We start from the raw sequence: 20,311 nt of genomic DNA, 5'->3' as shown, positions 1-20,311 counted from the left end.
CGAGAAAGGGAGATTGGAGGGAGGCTCATGCCAGCAAGTCCCTTCAAGGCATGGGGGCTCTGTGTGGGAAGTTTGGCCCAATTCTATCGTTGGTGGGGTTCAGAATGCTCTTTGATTGTAGGTGAACTATAAATCCCAGCAACTACAACTCCCAATGTCAAAATCTATTTTCCCCAAAGTCCACAAGTGTTCACATTTGGGAATATTGAGTATTTGTGCCAAGTTTGGTCCAGATCTCTCATTGTTCGAGTCCACAGTGCTCTCCATGTAGGTGAACTACAACTCCAAAACTCAAGATCAATGCCCACCAAACCTTTCCAGTATTTTCCATTGGTCATGGGAGGTCTATGTGGCAAGTTTGGTTCTATTCCATCATTGGTGGAGTTCAGAATGCTCTTTGGTTGTAGTTAACCATCAATCCCACCAACTACGATGCCCACATGACAAAATCAACCCCCCAGAGTTCAGATATTTGTTCCAAATTTGGTCCAGTGAATGAAAATACGTCCTGGATATCAGATATTTACATTATGATTCATAACAGTAGCAAAATTACAGTTATGAAGTAGCAACAAAAATAATGTTATGGTTTGGGGGGGGGGGGTCACGACAACATGAGGAACTGTATTAAGGGTTTGCAGCATTAGGAAGGTTGAAAAACACTGATATAGATTGCTGATTCCTTCAAGTTCATTAGCCCATATTGGGTGATATTTGCCATATTTTCACATACCAGAAAGAATACGACTTCATTCATATTGCTCAGGCAATTTAATGAGTCATGCTAGTACCATCTTAACACTGTTTGCTCAAGGCCTCATAAGAATGCCATGTAAATTTATACACAGACCAGAACTGAACACTAATTTTCCAATCACCCATCTCAACATTCAAATCTCTTGTCAACTCGGTAGAAGGAGAAAAACTACAACTCATGGCAGAGAGCTGGCATGTCTGCATTTGTGAGAGAAATGTTTCAGTTTTTATTGCTTGCGGTGTTATGGAAACAGAATATTGTAACAGATTTGTGGGAAGCAATTAATGGCTGGGGACAACAGTTCCTGACAGTGTACTTTTCCATTATTTGAAGCAGAGCCCTCAGTGTTTGTGCACCAAGAATTATTTTTGTATGATGAAGGGTTAGAAAACTTGTAAGAAAGTAGACAATAGGATTTTCAGAAAAATAATCTATTTAGGATAAAATAAACAGAAAATAAAGTTATTACGAAAATTTACAAGAAACTACTTGAGTGGTCGACAGAAACAGAACAAGTGAAAGATTGCATGATTAAATGAACAGCCAAAATTGGGCATACAATTAAACTTGAAGAGTGGGAAATTATTTGGAATAATAAATTGAAGTATACATATGGTTTGAAAGAGAACTGGCACAAAATGTTGTACCAATGGTACATAACTCTCCAAAATTTGGTAAAGTTGTTATACAAACACACCGGATAAATGCTGGAAATGCAAAGCCCATGTAGACACTTTTTATCATTTGTGGTGGACCTGCAATGTAGCAAGAAATTACTGGAAAGAAATACAAGAAAGAATCCAGAAAATCCTTAAGATTTGAATACAAATGAAACCAGAATACTTCTTATCGGGCACCACAGATCTAGATCTAGATAAAAATAAAGACATACTTTTTGAGTATTTAGTTACAGCTGCTAGAATAACTTATACATGAACTTGGAGAATGAAAGATGTACCATCAATATAGTGTATATATATGTAACAGTCAATGGCTAGCAACAAAAATTGTACAAACGTCAGAATAGGAACATGTACATTTAGGTATTAAGAAATTCTGCTTCCCCTCTTATTGAAGTACCATCAATAGATCAATGGATTCTGAAAACAGCAGAAATAATGAATATAGAATCATAGAATCATCGAGTTGGAAGAGACCTCGTGGGCCATCCAGGCTTACCCCCTGCCAAGAAGCAGGAAAATTGGGTTGTTGTCAGTTTTTGGGCTGTATGGCCATGTTCTAGAAGCATTCTCTCCTGACGTTTTGCCTGCATCTATAGATGCCTGCCATAGATGGAGGCAAAACGTCAGTAGAGAATGCTGCTAGAACATGGCCATACAGCCTGAGAGACTGCCATTAGCCATTAAATTAGCATTAACTACTAATCAAAGTGGCTAATTTCAACATTCACCTCTACCTCAAACAGACAAAAGTTCTCTCTCACATCCTGGGCATTCCACAGATACATAAACCCCATTTTCCTGGTTTCCAACAGACCTCAAAACCTCTGAGGATGCCTGCCATACATGTGGGTGAAACGTCAGGAGAGAATGCTTCTGGAAAATGGCCATACAGCCTGGAAAACTCAAAACAACCCAGTGATTTTGGCCATGAAAGCCTTCGGCTATAATGCTGTTAAGATGGCCCTGAGTCTTGCCGTTGTAATTTCATGTAGCTTCAGTTGATTTTTAGGCAAATCTCTATAGTCCTCCTCTTTCTATAGTCCAGATTTCCGTAGTCCTCATTTTAGCCAATGGCAAACTGACACTGGCTTGTGCATCTGCCTTACTAGTTTGTCTCTTCCCTTCTCTTTTATTTCCCTTGCAGGAGAGCGCCCATATAAATGCCCACACTGTGACTATGCTGGCACCCAATCTGGTTCTCTGAAGTACCACATGCAGCGCCACCACCGAGAGCAGAAGAGTGCGGCTGCTGCAGCAGCGGCGGCGGCAGCGGCGGCAGCTGCAGGAACACTGGAACGGTGCCACATCCCCCTCACTCCCACTGCAGTCCCTTCTTTTTCCCCTACGCAGCTCCCCAAGGGCCATGATCCTTTCCTATCTCTGGGGGGCTTGGGTGCAGCTCGGTCCCGTCCATCCCGCCGCAAGTCGTTGCTCAACGGAAAGGCCGATTTCCAACCCTTGGACCTGTCGCTGCGCCCAACCCTGGCAGGAGGATCCCTCCACCGCTGCCAGTTCTGCCCCTTTGCCACCTCAGCTCCTGAGCTCATGGAGCTGCACCTTCAGGTCCACCACAGTCGGAAAGCCCGTACCCGCCGCTGCTCTCATACGGCCCCTAAACCCCGGGCTATGGCAGAGGATGAGATGTTTGATACCCAGAGTCCCCAGCAGAAAGGCCCTGAGTCCCTCAGTCCAGAAGAGGAGAGCGCCAAACCCCAGACCTTCTGGCATTCAGAAGAACAAGGAGACTCTCCCAGGCCTGATATGCCTCGAGGGAAGCGGACTCCCGATGAAGCAAGTTCTCCTGGAATGCCACCAGCGCAGCATAGCTGGGAGACCATGTCACAAAACTCCGAGGAGCCAAGACCCGAGGAGGAATTGTCTGACCCTGTGGTCCAAAAGGGACCGCACCAGGAAACATCTAAGACAGGCCAAGGCCTTATGGAATTGCAGTTGGAGCCAGTACAGGCTTGAGTATGTCTACTCTGCATATATAAACCAGTTTCGAACCTGTTTAACTGTCATGACAACTCCCATCCAAGGGACCTTGGGAACAGTAGCATTTTCTACGATGTGGCACTCTTTTACAACCAGTTCTTCAGAGCCCTAACAAAACTACGATTCCCAGGGTAAGGGCCTTGGAGAGCCTATAGTTTAGTGGTAGAGCACATGCTTTGCATGCATTAATGTTCCAGGTTTAATGCTTTGTACCTCTAGCTAAAAGAGAACAGGTCTCAGAGAGTCCACTACTGGTGGATGGACATATCCTGTCAATACAGACAGACTGGGGCTAGGTGGCTCAAGAAAAGTTTTGAAAGAAAGTTAAACCAGTTTCAGATCTGTGAATATTTGTAGCATAGATGTGCAGAGATCAGGAGAGGCAGCTCATCAGATGCCTTCCAGAGTGTCACGCATCCCTCTGTGAGAGGCGTTGAGGTAGAAGGTGGTGGGGTTGTTGTTGAAACAGGTTCCTGTCTTAAACAGCAAGGCAGAAATCCAAAGGTACTGGTGTTGTCTGACATGCATCTGTTAGCAGCATAGAAACCCTACCTGGAAAAGAAAAAAAGTGCCAACCCTGGGTGATATAAGAGAAGCCGGGGTATGGAACCGGGCTGTGATGCTGTAGCAATCCTTTGATTTTTTTTTTTTTTTAGTCAAACAGGGTTTGGGGGTGATGCGATTGGGTACATTGGATTCCAACCCCTTGTTTTCTTCTCAGTCCTGGGCTTGATGCTGCTCCCTTTTTGGTGCCGTTGTCCGAGGGCTCAGTCCCTTTCAAATCTTGCTGTTGGCATAAGTGATGCCCTCCCTGTGGGCGACAACTTCTGGGGCACACCTTGAAAACGTTTTGTATGCGAGGAACATTTCTGCAGGTGCATCTTTTCCCTCCATATTGCTGCTACGGTAGGAGAAGCTGAACCCTTCGGAGTCTTCCTGGACCAATTCCTAACAACCCAGGAGCCGTGTTCCCTATTCAGCCTGTTTTTTTCCTATCAAGTGCCACGGAGGCAGCGCCAAGCACACCAGGCCCGAGGGGACTTCAAGTACCTACGATGGGGACTTCAAGTACCTACAAATGGGGCCTTGACTCCATAGTAACCGCGTGCCGCAGTCTCTTGTGTGCGTAGCAAGCGGCCCAGTGCCAGTATCTTTTCTCTTTGTAGTGATCCAGCGACAGAGCTTTGTTTCTGTAGTGACCTGGCATGTCAGGGAGCTTGACGACTTCTAGAGTTTTCTATTTTTTTATTGTTTTCTTGTAGAAAAAAAAATTGAAACTGGAAATAAAAATAAGACGAGAAATGATCTTTATGTGTCATTCAATGTTTGTTTGAGTGTGCATCTTAAACCAATGGCCTTTAAGCATCCCCTTTCAACAGATTGTCTGACAAGAGGTTGGAAGCTGCTTGAAAATGCTTCCCCTTCAACCTGGAGGTTTCTACAGAGTGCTTGAGAATCGCAAATGAAGAGTGAGGTGAAGCACTGAGTTTATCTGAGCCATAAGTTTTTGTGCTTTTTAGCCTTCCTCACTTCAACTTGGATTGCTGTTCCTTTTATTATTCCCCATCCTGTCTGAATACACCGTGGTTCCCAACCTTTGGGCCTCCAAGTGTTTTGGACTTCGGCTCCCACTGTTCCTAACAGTTAAGATTTCTGGGAGTTGAAATCTAAAACACCTGGAAGCCCAAAAGTGGGGAACCACTGGACTACACAATGCATTTCAGTGCACATTTCTGAATGTTAGTACCACTTGCCCTTGGTATTTACTGGGATTTGGTCCCAGACTTCTCATGGATACCAAAATCTCCGGATGCGCAAGTCTCATTATATATAATGGAGTGAGAGCCCCCACTGATGCATTGGGTTAAACCGCTGAGCTGTTGAACTTGCTGACTAAAAGGTCGGTTCAAATACGGGGAATAGGGTGAGCTCCCACTGTTAGCCCCAGCTTTTGCCAAAATAGCAGTTCGAAAACATGCAAATGTGAGTAAATCAATAGGTACTGCTTTGGCGGGAAGGTAATGGTGTTCCATGCAGTCATGCCGGCCATTCATGCAGCAACACCAGAAGCACAAGTGACCAGATACTGGTCAAAGGACATTTAATCAACTACCAAACTCACAATTCTATATTTTATCTGTTTTTTGTCTGGCTTTTTTCTGCTTTGTTCTGTTAGAAATGTAATATAATCGACTGGTTGCACTGACACGATAAATAAATATGCCGGCCACAAGACCTTGGAGGTGTCTACAGAGAACACTGGCTCTTCGGCTTAGAAAGGCAGATGAGCACCAACCCCCCAAAGTTGGACACAACTAGACTTAATGTCAGGGGAAAAGCTTTACCTAGTAAAATCACGTATCTTCTATATCAATACCAAGATTTGCTGTTTGGATGTTTAAAAATGGATTCAGGATACAGAAGTCATGGATACGAAGGGGCGACTATGTATTTTCAGTATCCTATAGTGGGTGGTAACAGCACTCCATGCAGTCATGCTGGCCACGACCTTGGAGGTGTCTACGGACAACGCCAGCTCTTCGGCTTAGAAATTGAGATGAGCACCACCCCCCAGAATCGGACACAACTGGACTTAATGTCAAGAGAAAACCTTTACCTTTACCTAGAGTTGGTGGAAGCCATAGAGTACATCTACAATTGAATTAGTACAGTTTGACACCACTTTTACTGCCATGGTTCAGTGCTATGGAGTTTTGGGAGTTGTAGTTTCACAAAGTTTTAGTTTGTTCCACCAAAGTGCTGGTACCTTGTCAAACTACAACTCCCAGGACTTCATAGCATTGAGCCCATGCAGAAATGCTTAATATTTCTTAAGCTAAGCCTTTGCAAAACTCATCTTCATCTGCTATAGGTTACTGTAATTCCCTAATTTTAAACATGTAATGGATTAGCATGATTTCATAACTGGCATAGATGGGAAACCTAATCTGGGTAGGCAAGATTTCTGGCAGTAGAGAAAAAATAGTTAAGTTGGCAACCTGACAAAATTCTCATGGGACAGAACATCCAATGATAAGCCGGAAAAGGAATTTCTAACATAGTTTTAATTCATTCCCTAAAATGTGATAGCCTTCCTTTCATATGCTCAAGGTGTCATGAAAAGAGGCAAAAACAAACCAGTACGAACAGCAGAATGAAGAATACTAAGCAAGCAAAGCGTCCCAAGTTGAAGGCCAAGAGATATGTTTTACACAACACTGGAAGCTTGATAGCAAGACAAAAACACAGAGAAAACATCACTTCTTAATTTCTTCACATCATTCCCAAAGCTGTCCATACTCCATCATTGCCTCAGATTTTGTTTGGTCATGGAAGCTAAGCAGGGTCAGCATTTGGGTGGGAGACTGGCAATGAAAACCTTCAGAGGAAGGAATTGGCAAACCACATCTGAAAAATCCTTGCCCCAGAAAACTATACAATTAATGGGGTTACTATAATTAGCCAGGCAATTAACATAGTCATGTCTCTGAACACTGAAAAATGCATGTGAGTTCAAATTTCGCCAAGTACCATTTTAGTCCTGATCGATCCCAAAACAGACAATCTCATAAAAATATTACCAAGTCCTTGACATGCACTCTGCTGATCTGTTATTTTCCTAACCAGTTTCAATAGTGCTTATGGCTATGTGGTTCTTGGATTATGCTTACATAAGAATATACAGTAGAGTCTCACTTATTCAACATAAATGGGCCTGCAGAACATTGGATAAGCAAAAATGTTGGATAATAAGGAGGGATTAAGGAAAATCCTATTGAACGTCAAGTTAAGTTATGTTTTTACAAATTAAGCACCAAAACATCATGTTTTACAATAAATCAACAGAAAAAACAGTTTAATACATGGTAACATTATGTGGTAATTACTGTATTTATGAATTTAGCATCAAAACATTGCAATGTATTGAAACAGCTGTGGATCTGGGTGGGAGGCAGACTGTGTTGGATAATACAGAACGTTGGATGAGCAAAAGTTGGATAAGTGAGACTACTGTACTCCATATAATACAATCATTCTTCTTCAATAAACACATTGAACATGGCATTGCATGTTGTATGTGTATGTGTTTTCAAATACACCTGTCGAATTATAGCGACACCATTTAATTCCTAGGGTTTTTTAAAGGAATGAACACTTAGAGGTTGTTTTGCCAGTTCCTTCCTCTAAAATACACCCTGGTATTCACTGGTGGACTCCCATCCAAGTATTAGTTGGAGCTCACCTTGCTTAGATTTCTAGTTCGGACAGAATCTGGACTGAATGGTGGGGCAGAAGGTTAAAGAGCTGAGCTGCTGAACTTGCTGACCGACAGGTCACAGGTTTGAATCTGGGGAGTGGGGTGAGCTCCTGCTGTTAGCCTCAGCTTCTGCCAACGTAGCAGTTCGAAAACATGCAAATGTGAGTAGATCAATAGGTACCACTCCAGCGGGAAGGTAATGGGGCTCCATGCAGTCATGCCGGACACATGACCTTGGAGGTGTCTATGGACAACGCCGGCTCTTTGGCTTAGAAATTGAGTTGAGCACCAACTCCCAGATTTGGACACGACTGGACTTAATGTCAGGGGAAAACCTTTACCTAAACCTTTACCTGAATCCAGGAGTCTTTTGATCTCAGTAGACAAATGGCAGTGGGATATACTTAAGCCTTCAATAATGCAAGCTTTGTTCTATGCACAAAATTAATAAAATTTGTATAAAATTATTTTGGAAGGCTATGTGTAGACTAAGGTGTATGTGAAATATAAATGACTCTCATGCATAGATTTGGGTCTCGATTCCAAGATTATGCATGTATATGTAAGTACAGATATTCCAACCCACAAAAGAAATGTCCAAAATCCAAAACACTTGTTCTAATATTATTCAGGGGAGAAGCATTCCGGTTGGATAACCCACCTTCAGTCAATGCAAGGGACAATGCAATATTTATTTATCTTTCTCATTTGATGATAAATCTGGAAGGAAAAAGGAAAAAATATATATGCCTGACTATAGTATCAGGGCAAGCAAAACAAAAAGCAAAGGATGATGTTAACATGAGATGAAATCAATGCTGGAAGGCAACTGATTGTGTTTGCCGCCCATCTGAAAGCCATCTCTTCTCTTTTGTGAGATGTAATATGGCCCCTTTCAGCACCTTTTACAGCTCTGATAGCAGGCAACTCTCCATAACAATAGCTTGAGAGCCAGGTGATATAAAAAAAATCCTTGGGCCATCCTTTCCTTTCAACAATTCTCTGGAACCAAATAGAAACTCAGTATAGTTGGAGGAAATGCAAAGGCCCATGTTGCTTGCAGTTGGGGTGGGGCAATGACAAAGGAAATAAGATAAAACCAGCTGGAGAGAAGGAGACCCAACCAATAGGGTCCCACCAGGTAAGCTCAGAAGAGGTGGCCAAAAGGTGGAGTTCTCAGCAAGAGGTGGTCTAGATGTTTCCTCTGTGCAACCAGATACCTTCAAGATGTGCATGTTTGGATATAACATGGGGACATACTAGATCTCTTCTCAAGGTAGGGCAAAGCAAGGGGTGTTGAATATAGCCCAAGTGTGTTGGGTTGGTGGCCCAATTTATATCATTTTCTATCCAGGTTGTGGGGTGGGGAGAAGTGGGGGAAAAAAAGGAGATATTTGAAATCTGTATTGTTGAAAAATTGCATGGCTGGAATCACTGGCTTGCTGTGAGTTTTCTGGGCTGGATGGTCATGAGTTTTCTAGGCTGGTAGCATTCTCTCCTGAGGTTTCACCCACATCTATGGCAGGCATCCTCAGATGCTGAAGGGCCTGTTGGAAACTAGGCAAGTAAGGTTTATATATCTGCAAAATGTCCAGGATGGGAGAAAGAACTCTTGTCTGCTTGAGGCAGATATGAATGTAGTAATTGGCTACCTGAGGATGCCTGCCATAGATGTGGGTGAAACGTCAAGAGAGAATGCTTCTGGAACGTGGCCATCCAGCCCAGAAAGCTCACAGCAAGCCTACTTGAAATCTGTTAAATATTTTCTTGCCTCTCCTTTGTAGAGGAACAATGAGTTTGGCACTGCTCTTAATCATTCATAGAATAAGATTTGGAAAAAAATATTTGCAAAGTTTCCATAAGTTGGTTTGCAGACAGAGACTAAGCTAAGAGTTATAGCCTGGAAAAGAAAGGGTTCTTTTTCACTCATCTACTCAGGGAGGAATGTTGTAAAGTGGGAGCAAAGCACATCTGTTGCAGCAAATGAAAGAGCTAAAACAAATAAGATGTCCCAGTCAGATTATTTTTTGTTATTTTTCAACCAAAATATACTCTATCCAAATGCATACTAATAGTAATCCAATCCATTCCTGTTTTTTTTTTAATGGGAGAAAAAAAATCATTGCAAACAAAAAAGAGCTAATATGGCCAAATGAGGCCATATTAAAGCATACACAATAATAATAATAATAATAATAATAATAATAACTACTACAACAACAATAACAATAATAACAACAGCAATAATATTGTGTATTGTTGAAGGCTTTCATGGCCAGAATCACTGGGTTGTTGTAGGTTTTTTTGGGCTGTATGGCCATGGTCTAGAGGCATTCTCTCCTGACGTTTCGCCTGCATCTATGGCAAGCATCCTCAGAGGTAGTGAGGTCTGTTGGAACTAGGCAAAAGGGCTTATATATCTGTGGAATGACCAGGGTGAGACAAAGGACTCTTTTCTGCTATAATAATATTGTGCTGTGCTGATGATATAATATATTGTATACACATATAATGTTAATAATATTATAACGAAATACAATATACTGCTAATAATAATACAATATAATAATTATAGATTTTATATTACATGTAATATTACTAATAATATTATAGTATAGTGGTAGTAATATATAATACTAATATTGTGCTGTGCTAATAATATAATAATTGTACATACATCTAATATTGATAATAATATAATGTAATACAATATAATGCTGATAATAATACAATATCATAATTTTATATTACATGTAATATTACTAATAATATTACAGTATAGTGGTATAGTACAATATAGTAATATACAATACTAATATTATTCTGTGCTAATAATATAATTGTACACACATCTAATATTGATAATAATATAATGTAATACAATATAATGCCGATAATACAATATCATAATTATATATTTTATATTATATTATATTACATGTAATATTACTAATAATATTACAGTATAGTGGTATAGTATAATATAGTATACTAATATTGTGCTGTGCTAGTAATATACTATAGTGGACTCACTTTGAACAGAAAATATGTTAAGAGTTTGTTATTATTTTACAAGGTTGGTTATCAAATGAGTTTTCTTTACAGATTTTTGCTTAAAGCATTCACTGGTGAGAAGGCAGTTTGTGTTGGAAGAGTAGTTATTAAACCTTAGTTGGTTAACGGAGGATGCCCATTTTTAATATATTTAAACACACACTCCTGTAATTACTTAGAAGCACACCTTCAACAAAGGTGCATCTACACTGTAGAATTACTGCACTTTGGCCCCACTTTAATTCCAATGACTTAATCCTGGGAGGTGTAGTTTGGGGAAGCAACCAGTACTCTTTGACAGAGAAGTCTTGCAAAACTACAACTCACATGATTCTATAGCATTGAGCCATTGCAATCTAAGCAATTCCACCATGTAGATGTGAACTCAAAGACAAAACACTTCCATGATACAGTGGTTCTTAACTTGTGGGTCCCCAGATATTTTGGCCTTCAAACTCCAAAAATCCTAACAGCTGGTAAACTGGCTGGGATTTCTGGGAGTTGTAGGCCAAAATATCTGGGGACCCACAGGTTAAGAACCAATAGATTCTAGCAGCAAATAAGATGGAACTAATGCAATGATTCAGGCACTTTAAAATACTGCAGTAACTGCATCTAGCCAGCAGGTGGAGCTAACTAACCTGCTTAAATTTGCCTCTCCTGCAGGGTTAATCTTCCCTTTCTGAAATTATTGGAACCAGAAATACACTGGACTTTGGAATACCTGTATTTGCATATATGTTCATGATCTTGGAGATGGGTCCCAAATCTAACCAGTAGATTAATGTATGTTTTATGTACATCACATTCACATAGCTTGAAGGCAATATTATGCCGTATTTTGTGCATCATCAAAAGTTTATGTATTTTGAACAATCGGAAGGCTAAGGTGCCACTATCTCGGCCACTGGCAATTTTGGAGGATTTGGGGATTCTGCACAAGGGATGCTCAGCCTAGGGAGAGGAGGAATATTGTTCTGGCAATAAACAGTTTCTATTTATTTATTTATTTGCAACATTTCTATGCCGCTCTTCTCAGCTGGAAGGGAACTGAGTGGCTTACAAGCTATATATACATACAATATATTATATTATTAGCATAGTACAATATCAGTATTAAATATTACTTTATTCTACTATACCATTATACTGTGATATTATTAGTAATATTACATGTAATATAAATATATTATTATTATTATTATTATTATTATTATTATTATTAAGTTTGGGAGCCAGAATAGTGTTGTGGTCTAGGGACTGGATGCTTGGATGACCTTGAACAAGTCACACTCTCTCAGCTTCAGAGGCATCCCGGTGGCGCAGTGGGTTAAACCCTTGTGCCAGCAGGACTGAAGACTGATGGATCGGAGGTTCGAATCCGGGGAGAGTGCGGATGAGCTCCCTCTGTCAGCTCCAGCTCCCCAGACAGGGATATGAGAGAAACCTCTCACAAGGATGATAAAACATCAAAACATCTGGGCATCCCCTGGGAAACGTCCTTGCAGGCAATTCTCTCACACCAGAAGGGACTTGCAGTTTCTCAAGTCACTCCTGACACTAAAAGAAGAAAGCTTCAGAGGACGGCAATAGAAAACCTGAACATATCCTGACAAGAAAACCCAGTCATAGCTTTCCTCAGGATTACAATAGATTGGAAATGACAGGAAGGCACTCAACAACAGCGAAAAGAATAGGTTTGCTTTAATGAGTATTTGCCTGTGGGTGTTTTATATATATATATATATATATATATATATATACACGCATGCACGCACGCACGCACTAGCTGTACTCGCCACACATTGCTGTGGCCAACGTTCTCTCGCTCTTTTTCTCCTTCTCTTTCTTCTCTCCTTCCTTCCCTTTTTTTCTTTCCTTCTCTCCTTCCTTCCCTCCTCCCTTCCTTCCCTCCCTCTCTTCCTCTTTCCTTCCTTCCCCCCTTTCTATTTCCCTTCCTCTTTCTCCCCGTTCATCCTTCTCTACCTATTCTTGGACCGAAACTCCCAGCAGCCCTTCTGATCAATCTACCTACCTACCTATCTTATCTATCTGGAGGATTGCTGGGAGTTGCGGTCCAGGAATAGGAAATTGGAAATACGCAGGGATTGGGATGCTCTCAAAGAAATCCAAAGAGAAGAAAGCTTGCAGCTTGGAAGCAATGCATTTGAATCATCCTCCTCTCCTCACTGGAGGGAAGGATACTAGAGACAAAGTTGAAGTACTTTGGCCACATCATGAGGAGACAGCAACGCCTAGAGAAGACAATTATGCTGGGGAAAGTAGAAGGTAAAAGGAAGAGGGACCGACCAAGGGCAAGATGGATGGATGGCATCCTTGAAGTGACTGGCTTGACCTTGAAGGAGCTGGGGGTGTTGACAGCCTACAGGGAGCTCTGGCGTGGGCTGGTCCATGAGGCCACGAAGAGCCGGAGATGACTGAACGAATGAACAACTTCTCCTAAAGGGCCTGTTTTAGGGGATGCTGAGAGCTGTAGTCCGGAAGAGAATGTGGATATACTATTGTGTGTTTTGTTGGCTGGGGGAGTTTTTTTCACGCATGCGCTGTAGCATTTTTTCCTTTTTTGGCTTTTAACGTCCCTTCTGCTGTGTTTTTCAGTGTTTTTATGAATGATGGTCACTCATTGGCCTGATAGGTGTATTGTGTCCAAATTTGGTGCCAATTCATCCAGTGGGTTTTGAGTTATGTTAATCCCACAAACTAATATTACATTTTTATTTATATAGACACTAGCTGTCCTCTGCGATGCATTGCTGTGGCCCAGTCTGTGTATATTTGTTTTGTGTGTGTATATATGTGTGCTTGTATATTTGTGTATATTTGGTTTAGCGCATGCGTTGTAATGTGTGTGTTTTATTGGCTTTTTAAGTCCCTTCCGCTGTGTTTTTCGGTGTTTTGTCACTTGTTGGCCTGATAGGTGTCTTGTGTCTAAATTTGGTGTCAATTCGTCCAGTGATTTTTGAGTTATGTAACATTTTTATTTATATAGATAGATAGATAAATGGAAAGACTGATCATGATTCTACTTTCTCCATTTGCTAATATCTTCTTATGGAACTTCAGCAGTTCTAAAAGCAGCCTGTCTTCTCCACTTGCCTCCTCAAGATAGCATTTGATATGGCAAGTGGCATATAAATTGCTTAAATATTCCTTAATAACAACTCTTGGCTTACAGGTAGCTTGCTGAAGAAAGAAAATGGCTTTGCAGTCAGAGTGGAGTAAAAATATTCCAGCTGTTTTGAGGCCTTTGGCAGCTGAAGAAGCCGAGGCTGCAAAAGGTGAGTTTCCTTGTGGGGCAAAGCTTTAAAGGGGACTTGCTTTTGAGAACAGCAATCCTGGGGTGCATCTATATCAGGCATGGGCAAACTTCGACCCTCCAGGTGTTTTGGACTTCAACTCCCACAATTCCTAGCAAGCATGTGGACAATTTCAACAGAAAAGAGGAAACCATGAAAATGAACAAAATCTGGCTACCAGTATTAAAAAAACTCTAAAATTACAACAGCACAACAACAGAGAGGAAACAAACAAGAACATCTAATCACCTCTCAACAAAAGTTTGCTCCAGGCACTGTCAGGCCATTAAATGCTAATCAAGGTGGTCAGTTGAAACATTCACACCTAGCTCCAGCAGACAAGAGTCCTTTGTCCCACCCTGGTCATTCCACAGATACATAAACCCTTTTTCCTAGTTCCAACAGACCTCACTACCTCTGAGGATGCTTGCCATAGATGCAGGTGAAACGTCAGGAGAAAATGCCTCTAGAACATGGCCATATAGCCCGAAAAAACCTTCAATAAAGATTATTTTTTTAAAAAATTCCTGAGTGGAGGCAAAGAAGCCCATTCTCCTAAAAAGCTCCAACCTTTTGAGATCATATCCCCTTTCCATCCATGACCAAAGCGAACTTTTAAGTCTGTTTCCAGGATGTTGGTAAGAGCAGGGGATAGAATGCATGCGGTGCATCTGCACAGTGGAGTTACTGCAGTTTGACATCACTTTAACTGCCATGTTTCAATGTTATGGAATCCTGAGAGTTGTAGTTTGGTGGGGCAGCAGCAGTCTTTGGCAGAAAAGGCTAAAGACCTTATAAAACTCCAATTCCCATTATTTCATAACTCGAGCCTTCTCAAATTGCATTAATTCTACAGTGAAGAGCCAGCCATGGTTGGGGGCAATTGGATATTTTTAGATTTAAATCCTAAAATACACAGGTCCCAAAGTCACTCCCGCTAGTCTTCATAATGTCCAGGGAACTCCATTCCTTTCTGCAGGCTAAACCAAGTTGAATTGGTTTACTGGGTTGTTGTAGGTTTTTCCGGGTTATATGGCCATGTTCTATAGGCATTTTCTCCTGACATTTCGCCTGCATCTATAGCAAGCATCCTCAGAGGTAGTGAGGTCTATTGGAAGTAGGAAAATCGGTTTATATATCTGTGGAATGACCAGGGTGGGACAAAGGACTCTAGTCTGCTGGAGCTAGGTGAGAATGTTTCAACTGGCCACCTTGATTAGCATTTGATGGCTTGGCAGTGCCTGGAGGAATCCTTTGTTGAGAGGTGATTAGATGTGCCTGTTTGTTTACTCTCTGTTGTTTTGCTGTTGTAATTTTAGAGATTTTTAATATTGGTAGCCAGATTTTGTTCATTTTCATGGTCTCCTCCTTTCTGTTGAAATTGTCCACATGCTTGTGGATTTCGATGGCTTCTCTGTGTAGTCTGACATGGTGGTTGTGAGAGTGGTCCAGCATTTCTGTGTTCTCAAATAATATGCTGTGTCCAGGTTGGCTCATCAGGTGCTTTCACATAAATGAAAGTTGAGGGGTGCTCTAGAGCAGTGGTTCCCAAACTTTTAACTTCTATTTCTTCAACTACCAGCCTGCTTTCCCAAAAGCCATGAATTCTGGGGGCTAAAAACACTGAAATCATCTGGCAAACACTGCTAAAATTTCAGAGTTTGGAGGATAACAGATTGGCTCTGACATATATTGTTTCCTCTCTGCTTTGTAGATTTGCCAGAACTCCAACTTGATGCAGCATCTTGGGTGGAAGAAGGACAAGTGTGGATCCTTGAACTTGAGCCTTATCAGCCTGAAACATCTCCAGGTGAGTCTGTGTCCAGGGCCCTTTTCAAATATTATTGATTACAAGTTGTAGCATACAATCTTGGAAACAGATGGAGCTACAATGGCCTATTTGCATGCAGAAAGTCTTTCTATCAGAGCTAGTTTTTCTGTGACTTGGAATGCATCCACACTGTAGAATTATTGCAGTTTGACAGAACTTTAGCTGTCATGGCTCTATGCTATGGAATCTTGGTAGCTGTGAGGCACCAGTGCTATTTATCAGAAAAGGTGAAAGACCTTGTAAAACTACTCGCCTTATGATCCAGAGCACTGAGCCATGGCAGTGGGATCAAACTGCATTAATTCTAAAGCTGTACCCATTGATATTTTGAAGGATGATTCAAAGCAATGCTTTCCTGCTAGTACTATTATTATTATTATTATTATTATTATTATTATTATTATTATGTTTTCCTGCTAGTATTTGTTATTATCATTATTATTATTAGTAGTAGTAGTACTAGTAGTAGTTTTTTTTTTTGTCGTGTCAGGAGCGACTTGAGAAACTGCAAGTCGCTTCTGGTGTGAGAGAATTGGCCGTCTGCAAGGATGTTGCCCAGGGGACGCCCGGATGAATTGATCCTTGTGGGGGGCGTCTCTCATGTCCCCGTATGAGGAGCTGGAGCTGATAGAGGGAGCTCATCCGCCTCTCCCTGGATTTGAACCTGTGACCTGTTGGTCTTCAGTCCTGCTGGCACAGAGGTTTAACCCACTGCGCCACCGGGGGCTCTTTGTAGTAGTAGTAGGTAGTAGTAGTAGTAGCAGCAGCAGCAGCAGCAATGTTTTCCTGCTAGTATTATTTATTTATTTATTCATTTATTTGTAGTAATGTTTTCCTGCTAGTATTTACTTTGATTTATTTATTTTTATCCCATCTTTCACCCTAAGTGGGGGTGGGATGACTTGAAGTGATGTGGTATTAAGAGGATTTAACTTGTCTTGCTTTGTGTAAGTCATTCCTTAGACTAAGCCTTGCTGCTGTTACCTTTCCATGGTTCATCTCTGACATAATAAACAATGTCTCATCCTTCCTATCCTGGGCAGATGTTGGAGAAAGGCTAATATGTGCAGGAGAAAATACTGTTATCCCTGCACATTCACTGGGGTAAGGGGTACAGGACACTTGCAAAAGTGAATAAAGTGAATCAGAAACACTGTTTTTACTTGAGTGAACAACTCTCTAGGAATTTCTGTGACAATGGTCAACTTCAAGTGGAAGTTGGCAATAGAATTATACTGAAAGACCTACAAATGCCTAAAGACATGTACAACTCTGTGGTTAACTTCTGGTGGAAGTTGTTCATAGAGACATGTTAGAGATTCCTGTAGAGAGCATATAAATAATAAAAATAATAAAAATGTTATATTCTGCCCTCTCTCCCTGAGGGGACTCAGGGCGAATTACAACAAAAATTCAATGCCAGTCCCAATACATAAATAACAACATAAAACAATCAATTAATCCACATCTAACATAACATAATATTAATAAAATATGTGAGAAACCAAATCCATGAAAGTCAAACCCACAAATGCGGAGGGCTAACCATATCATAGCTCTAAGGGATGCAAAAAACATTTAGATCCTATGGTTCCCTAGTTTAACCACAGATTATAATTTTGCATTGCAGAAGGCAGTCTGATGTCTAGACTTACCTGGAATACTTCAGAGAGAAATTAATTTCATTTGCTTTTCTATCTCAGCAGGTGGTGAAAATTTAGAGGAAATACATCAGTCGACAAGTACTGAGAGAGGAGATTCAGAGAATCTGGCAAAGGGAGCTGCAGATTCAGAATCTCAGTCATATGAAGGCAAGACAGTCCCATTGGCCAGTCAACAGGGCACGGAAACTTCTGTAGGTGGTGAGGAAACGCTCAGCCAAAGTTCAACGCTCACTTCAAACCAGAAGCACCATGCCTGTGAGCAATGTGATAAGGCCTTCAAGCGGCTCTCTAACCTTGTCCAACATAAACAGATTCACTTGAGAAGGAAGACCTCTAGACGGAGACAGAGACAGAGACAGAAACAGTCAGCAATGCCCATGAGTCAAAAGTCACGGTTAACGACAAACCATTCAAAGAATTCACGTACCTGTGGCCCCTGTGGGAAACACTTCCGTTGGCCCTGTGAACTTACCTATCATAATAAAAAAGTGCACTGGAAGAGCAAGTCAACCAAGTGTGATCAGAACAAACTGAAAGAAGTCAGACCAAGCCGCCTCCATCAAAAGTCCATATCAGTGCCAGACCAGATCCAAAAGGGGCAATACATCTGCAATCAATGTGGAAAGGTCTTTCTGTGGCCCTCTGATCTTGCCCGTCATCAGCGTACTCATTCTAGGAGGAATTCAGACAGGATGAACCTGAATCAGTCAAGTGCCATGGTGCAACCAAAGAACACACTTGCAAGCAAAATCCTAAATGAAGACTCAGATGGCACCACCTCTACCAAGAATGATCATTTATGTAACCAGTGTGGAAAGGGCTTCCGATGGCGTTCTTCTCTTGCTCGACATCAGCGATATGAACATTTTAGTGGGAACACAGTTAAACTAAACAAGGGCCAATCGGAAACATTAATGACAGACCGGAGTGCTCAATTCACTAGGTCACATATTTGTAGTCAGTGTGGGGCAACCTTCCAATTCCTTTCTGACCTTGCCCAACATAAACTCATTCATGTTAGGAGAAAGTTAGTGAATGGTAAACATACTCAGTTCAAGAAGTCTTGTGTCTGTGGTCAGTGTGGGAAAAAGTTCAAGTGGTCTTCTCACCTCGCCCGACACATCTGTACTCATCTGCAGGGCAAGTTAAGGACAAGATACCCAAGGGGCAAGCAGAGGACAAGCTGTCACACAGCTCATCAAAAGTCCTACTCTTGTGCCCACTGTGGGAAAATTTTCCGTTTTCCTTCTGAGTGTGCCCGACATGAATGGACTCATATTAGAAGAAAGCAAGAGAAGTCTCACCTTTGTGAGCACTGTGGACAGCGCTTCAAGCGTGCCACTGACTTCATCCTACATATGTTCACCCACCCTTCAGAGCAACCCTATGGCTGTACTATTTGTGGATTTCGGTTCAAGTACCAGGTGCAGCTGAAGAAGCACCAGAAATGGCATAGTGGAAGCTGTGAAATGGAGGAGAAGGAAGTGGAATTAGGAGAAAAAGACCACAATAGTCAGGATGTGCATGGCCAAAGACTTCCTGATAAGAGCATCCCCACAGTTCAGCTGCAGCGCCTTAACCTTCAAGGTTTTCAGGAGGACAACAGATCTTTTGCCAGCCTAAAAACCTGTGAGTGTGGACAACGCTGCACCACAGCAAGCAATAGCCTTGGGCTGCTTCCCCAAAACAGCATTTGGGAAATCGGAATCAGTGGGGTTCCTCATGTCCTGCCCCTTACACAGATTTGTGAGTGTGGATATTGTGGAATCGACAATGGCAACTTTGACATGAAGCCCCCTGAGCAGCCTCACATTGAAACTGGCATTTCAGCCAGTGCTGAGTTGCCACTTGCTCTGCCCACTGAGTCCACAGTCTTGAGGAGCCCAAGTGAAGGCCATAAGAGTATGTCTTACATGCAAAGGAAGACAGCTTCTCCTATACACTCTTGGTGGTCTCATGCTATGGCCGGTCAGAGTCAGAAGAAATCCTGTTCTCTCATCTATCCTGATTTGCCTCTGGAGGAAGACAAGAAGGAGTCTTTTGCTTGCCCCAAGTGCTCAAAGGAGTTCCGCTTATTTTACTACCTGGAGAGGCACATGGCTGTCCACCAACCTGAGAAGCCGTATGAATGTCCAACCTGTAAGATGTGTTTTGCCCGCCATTCCTATCTGTTAAAGCATAAGAGGAAGCACACCACAAATTTGAGACACGAATGCCCAGAATGTGGCAGCTTCTTCACTCAGGCTTCATACCTGCGCAAGCACATGAAGCGACATTAAAAGAATACACATACATGTTTGTAGATTTTGGAAACCAGGGCTTACCATTAGATAGGACTAAATAGTCTTCCTTGATGAAGGTTATGTGGTTATGCATAAAGGGCAGAGAAGCAGAAGGAAAGAATGTGGTACTATAAAATCTACCATGAGGTCATCAGGAACAAGATGTCAAATATTCAGTTTAATATTTTTACCACCATGATTTTTTTTTTGTCATATCAGGAGTAACTTGAGAAAGTAACTTCTTTTGTGAGAGAATTGGCTGTCTGCAAGGACGTTGCCCAGGGGACGCCAGGATGTTTTGATGTTTTATCATCCTTGTGGGAGGCTTCTCTCATGTCCCTGCATGAGGAGCTGGAGCTGATAGAGGGAGCTCATCCACGCTCTCCCCGGATTTGAACCTGCGACCTGTCAGTCTTCAGTTCTGCCGGTGCAGGGGTTTAACCCACTGTGCCACCGGGGGCTCCTATACC

The 20,311-nt window shown here is 41.8% G+C and overlaps 2 protein-coding genes across 5 annotated transcripts in view; both read left to right on the top strand.

Moving 5' to 3' along the window:
- Positions 1 to 4,740, top strand: part of ZNF219 (zinc finger protein 219) — a 31,995-nt gene extending 27,255 nt beyond the window's left edge. For all 4 annotated transcript variants that reach the window (XM_060780607.2, XM_067469941.1, XM_067469942.1 and 1 more), the window contains one exon: positions 2,585 to 4,740. In XM_060780607.2, coding sequence (XP_060636590.2) covers positions 2,585 to 3,411 — 827 coding nt within the window. In that variant the 3' untranslated portion in view covers positions 3,412 to 4,740. The remainder of the gene's footprint in view (positions 1 to 2,584) is intronic.
- A 9,224-nt stretch (positions 4,741 to 13,964) lies between these two features.
- Positions 13,965 to 19,838, top strand: LOC132779524 (zinc finger protein 471-like). Its single transcript, XM_060783209.2, has 4 exons — positions 13,965 to 14,046; positions 15,779 to 15,874; positions 17,602 to 17,750; positions 18,813 to 19,838. The coding sequence occupies exons 1-4, from the start codon at positions 13,965 to 13,967 to the stop codon at positions 19,836 to 19,838; spliced, it is 1,353 nt and encodes a 450-aa protein (XP_060639192.2).
- Positions 19,839 to 20,311: the final 473 nt, after the last annotated feature.

The sequence above is a fragment of the Anolis sagrei genome, chromosome 6 (genome assembly GCF_037176765.1).
Source record: "Anolis sagrei isolate rAnoSag1 chromosome 6, rAnoSag1.mat, whole genome shotgun sequence".
NCBI classification, from domain to species: Eukaryota; Metazoa; Chordata; class Lepidosauria; order Squamata; family Dactyloidae; genus Anolis; species Anolis sagrei.
This window is presented reverse-complemented; position numbering and strand designations above follow the sequence as displayed.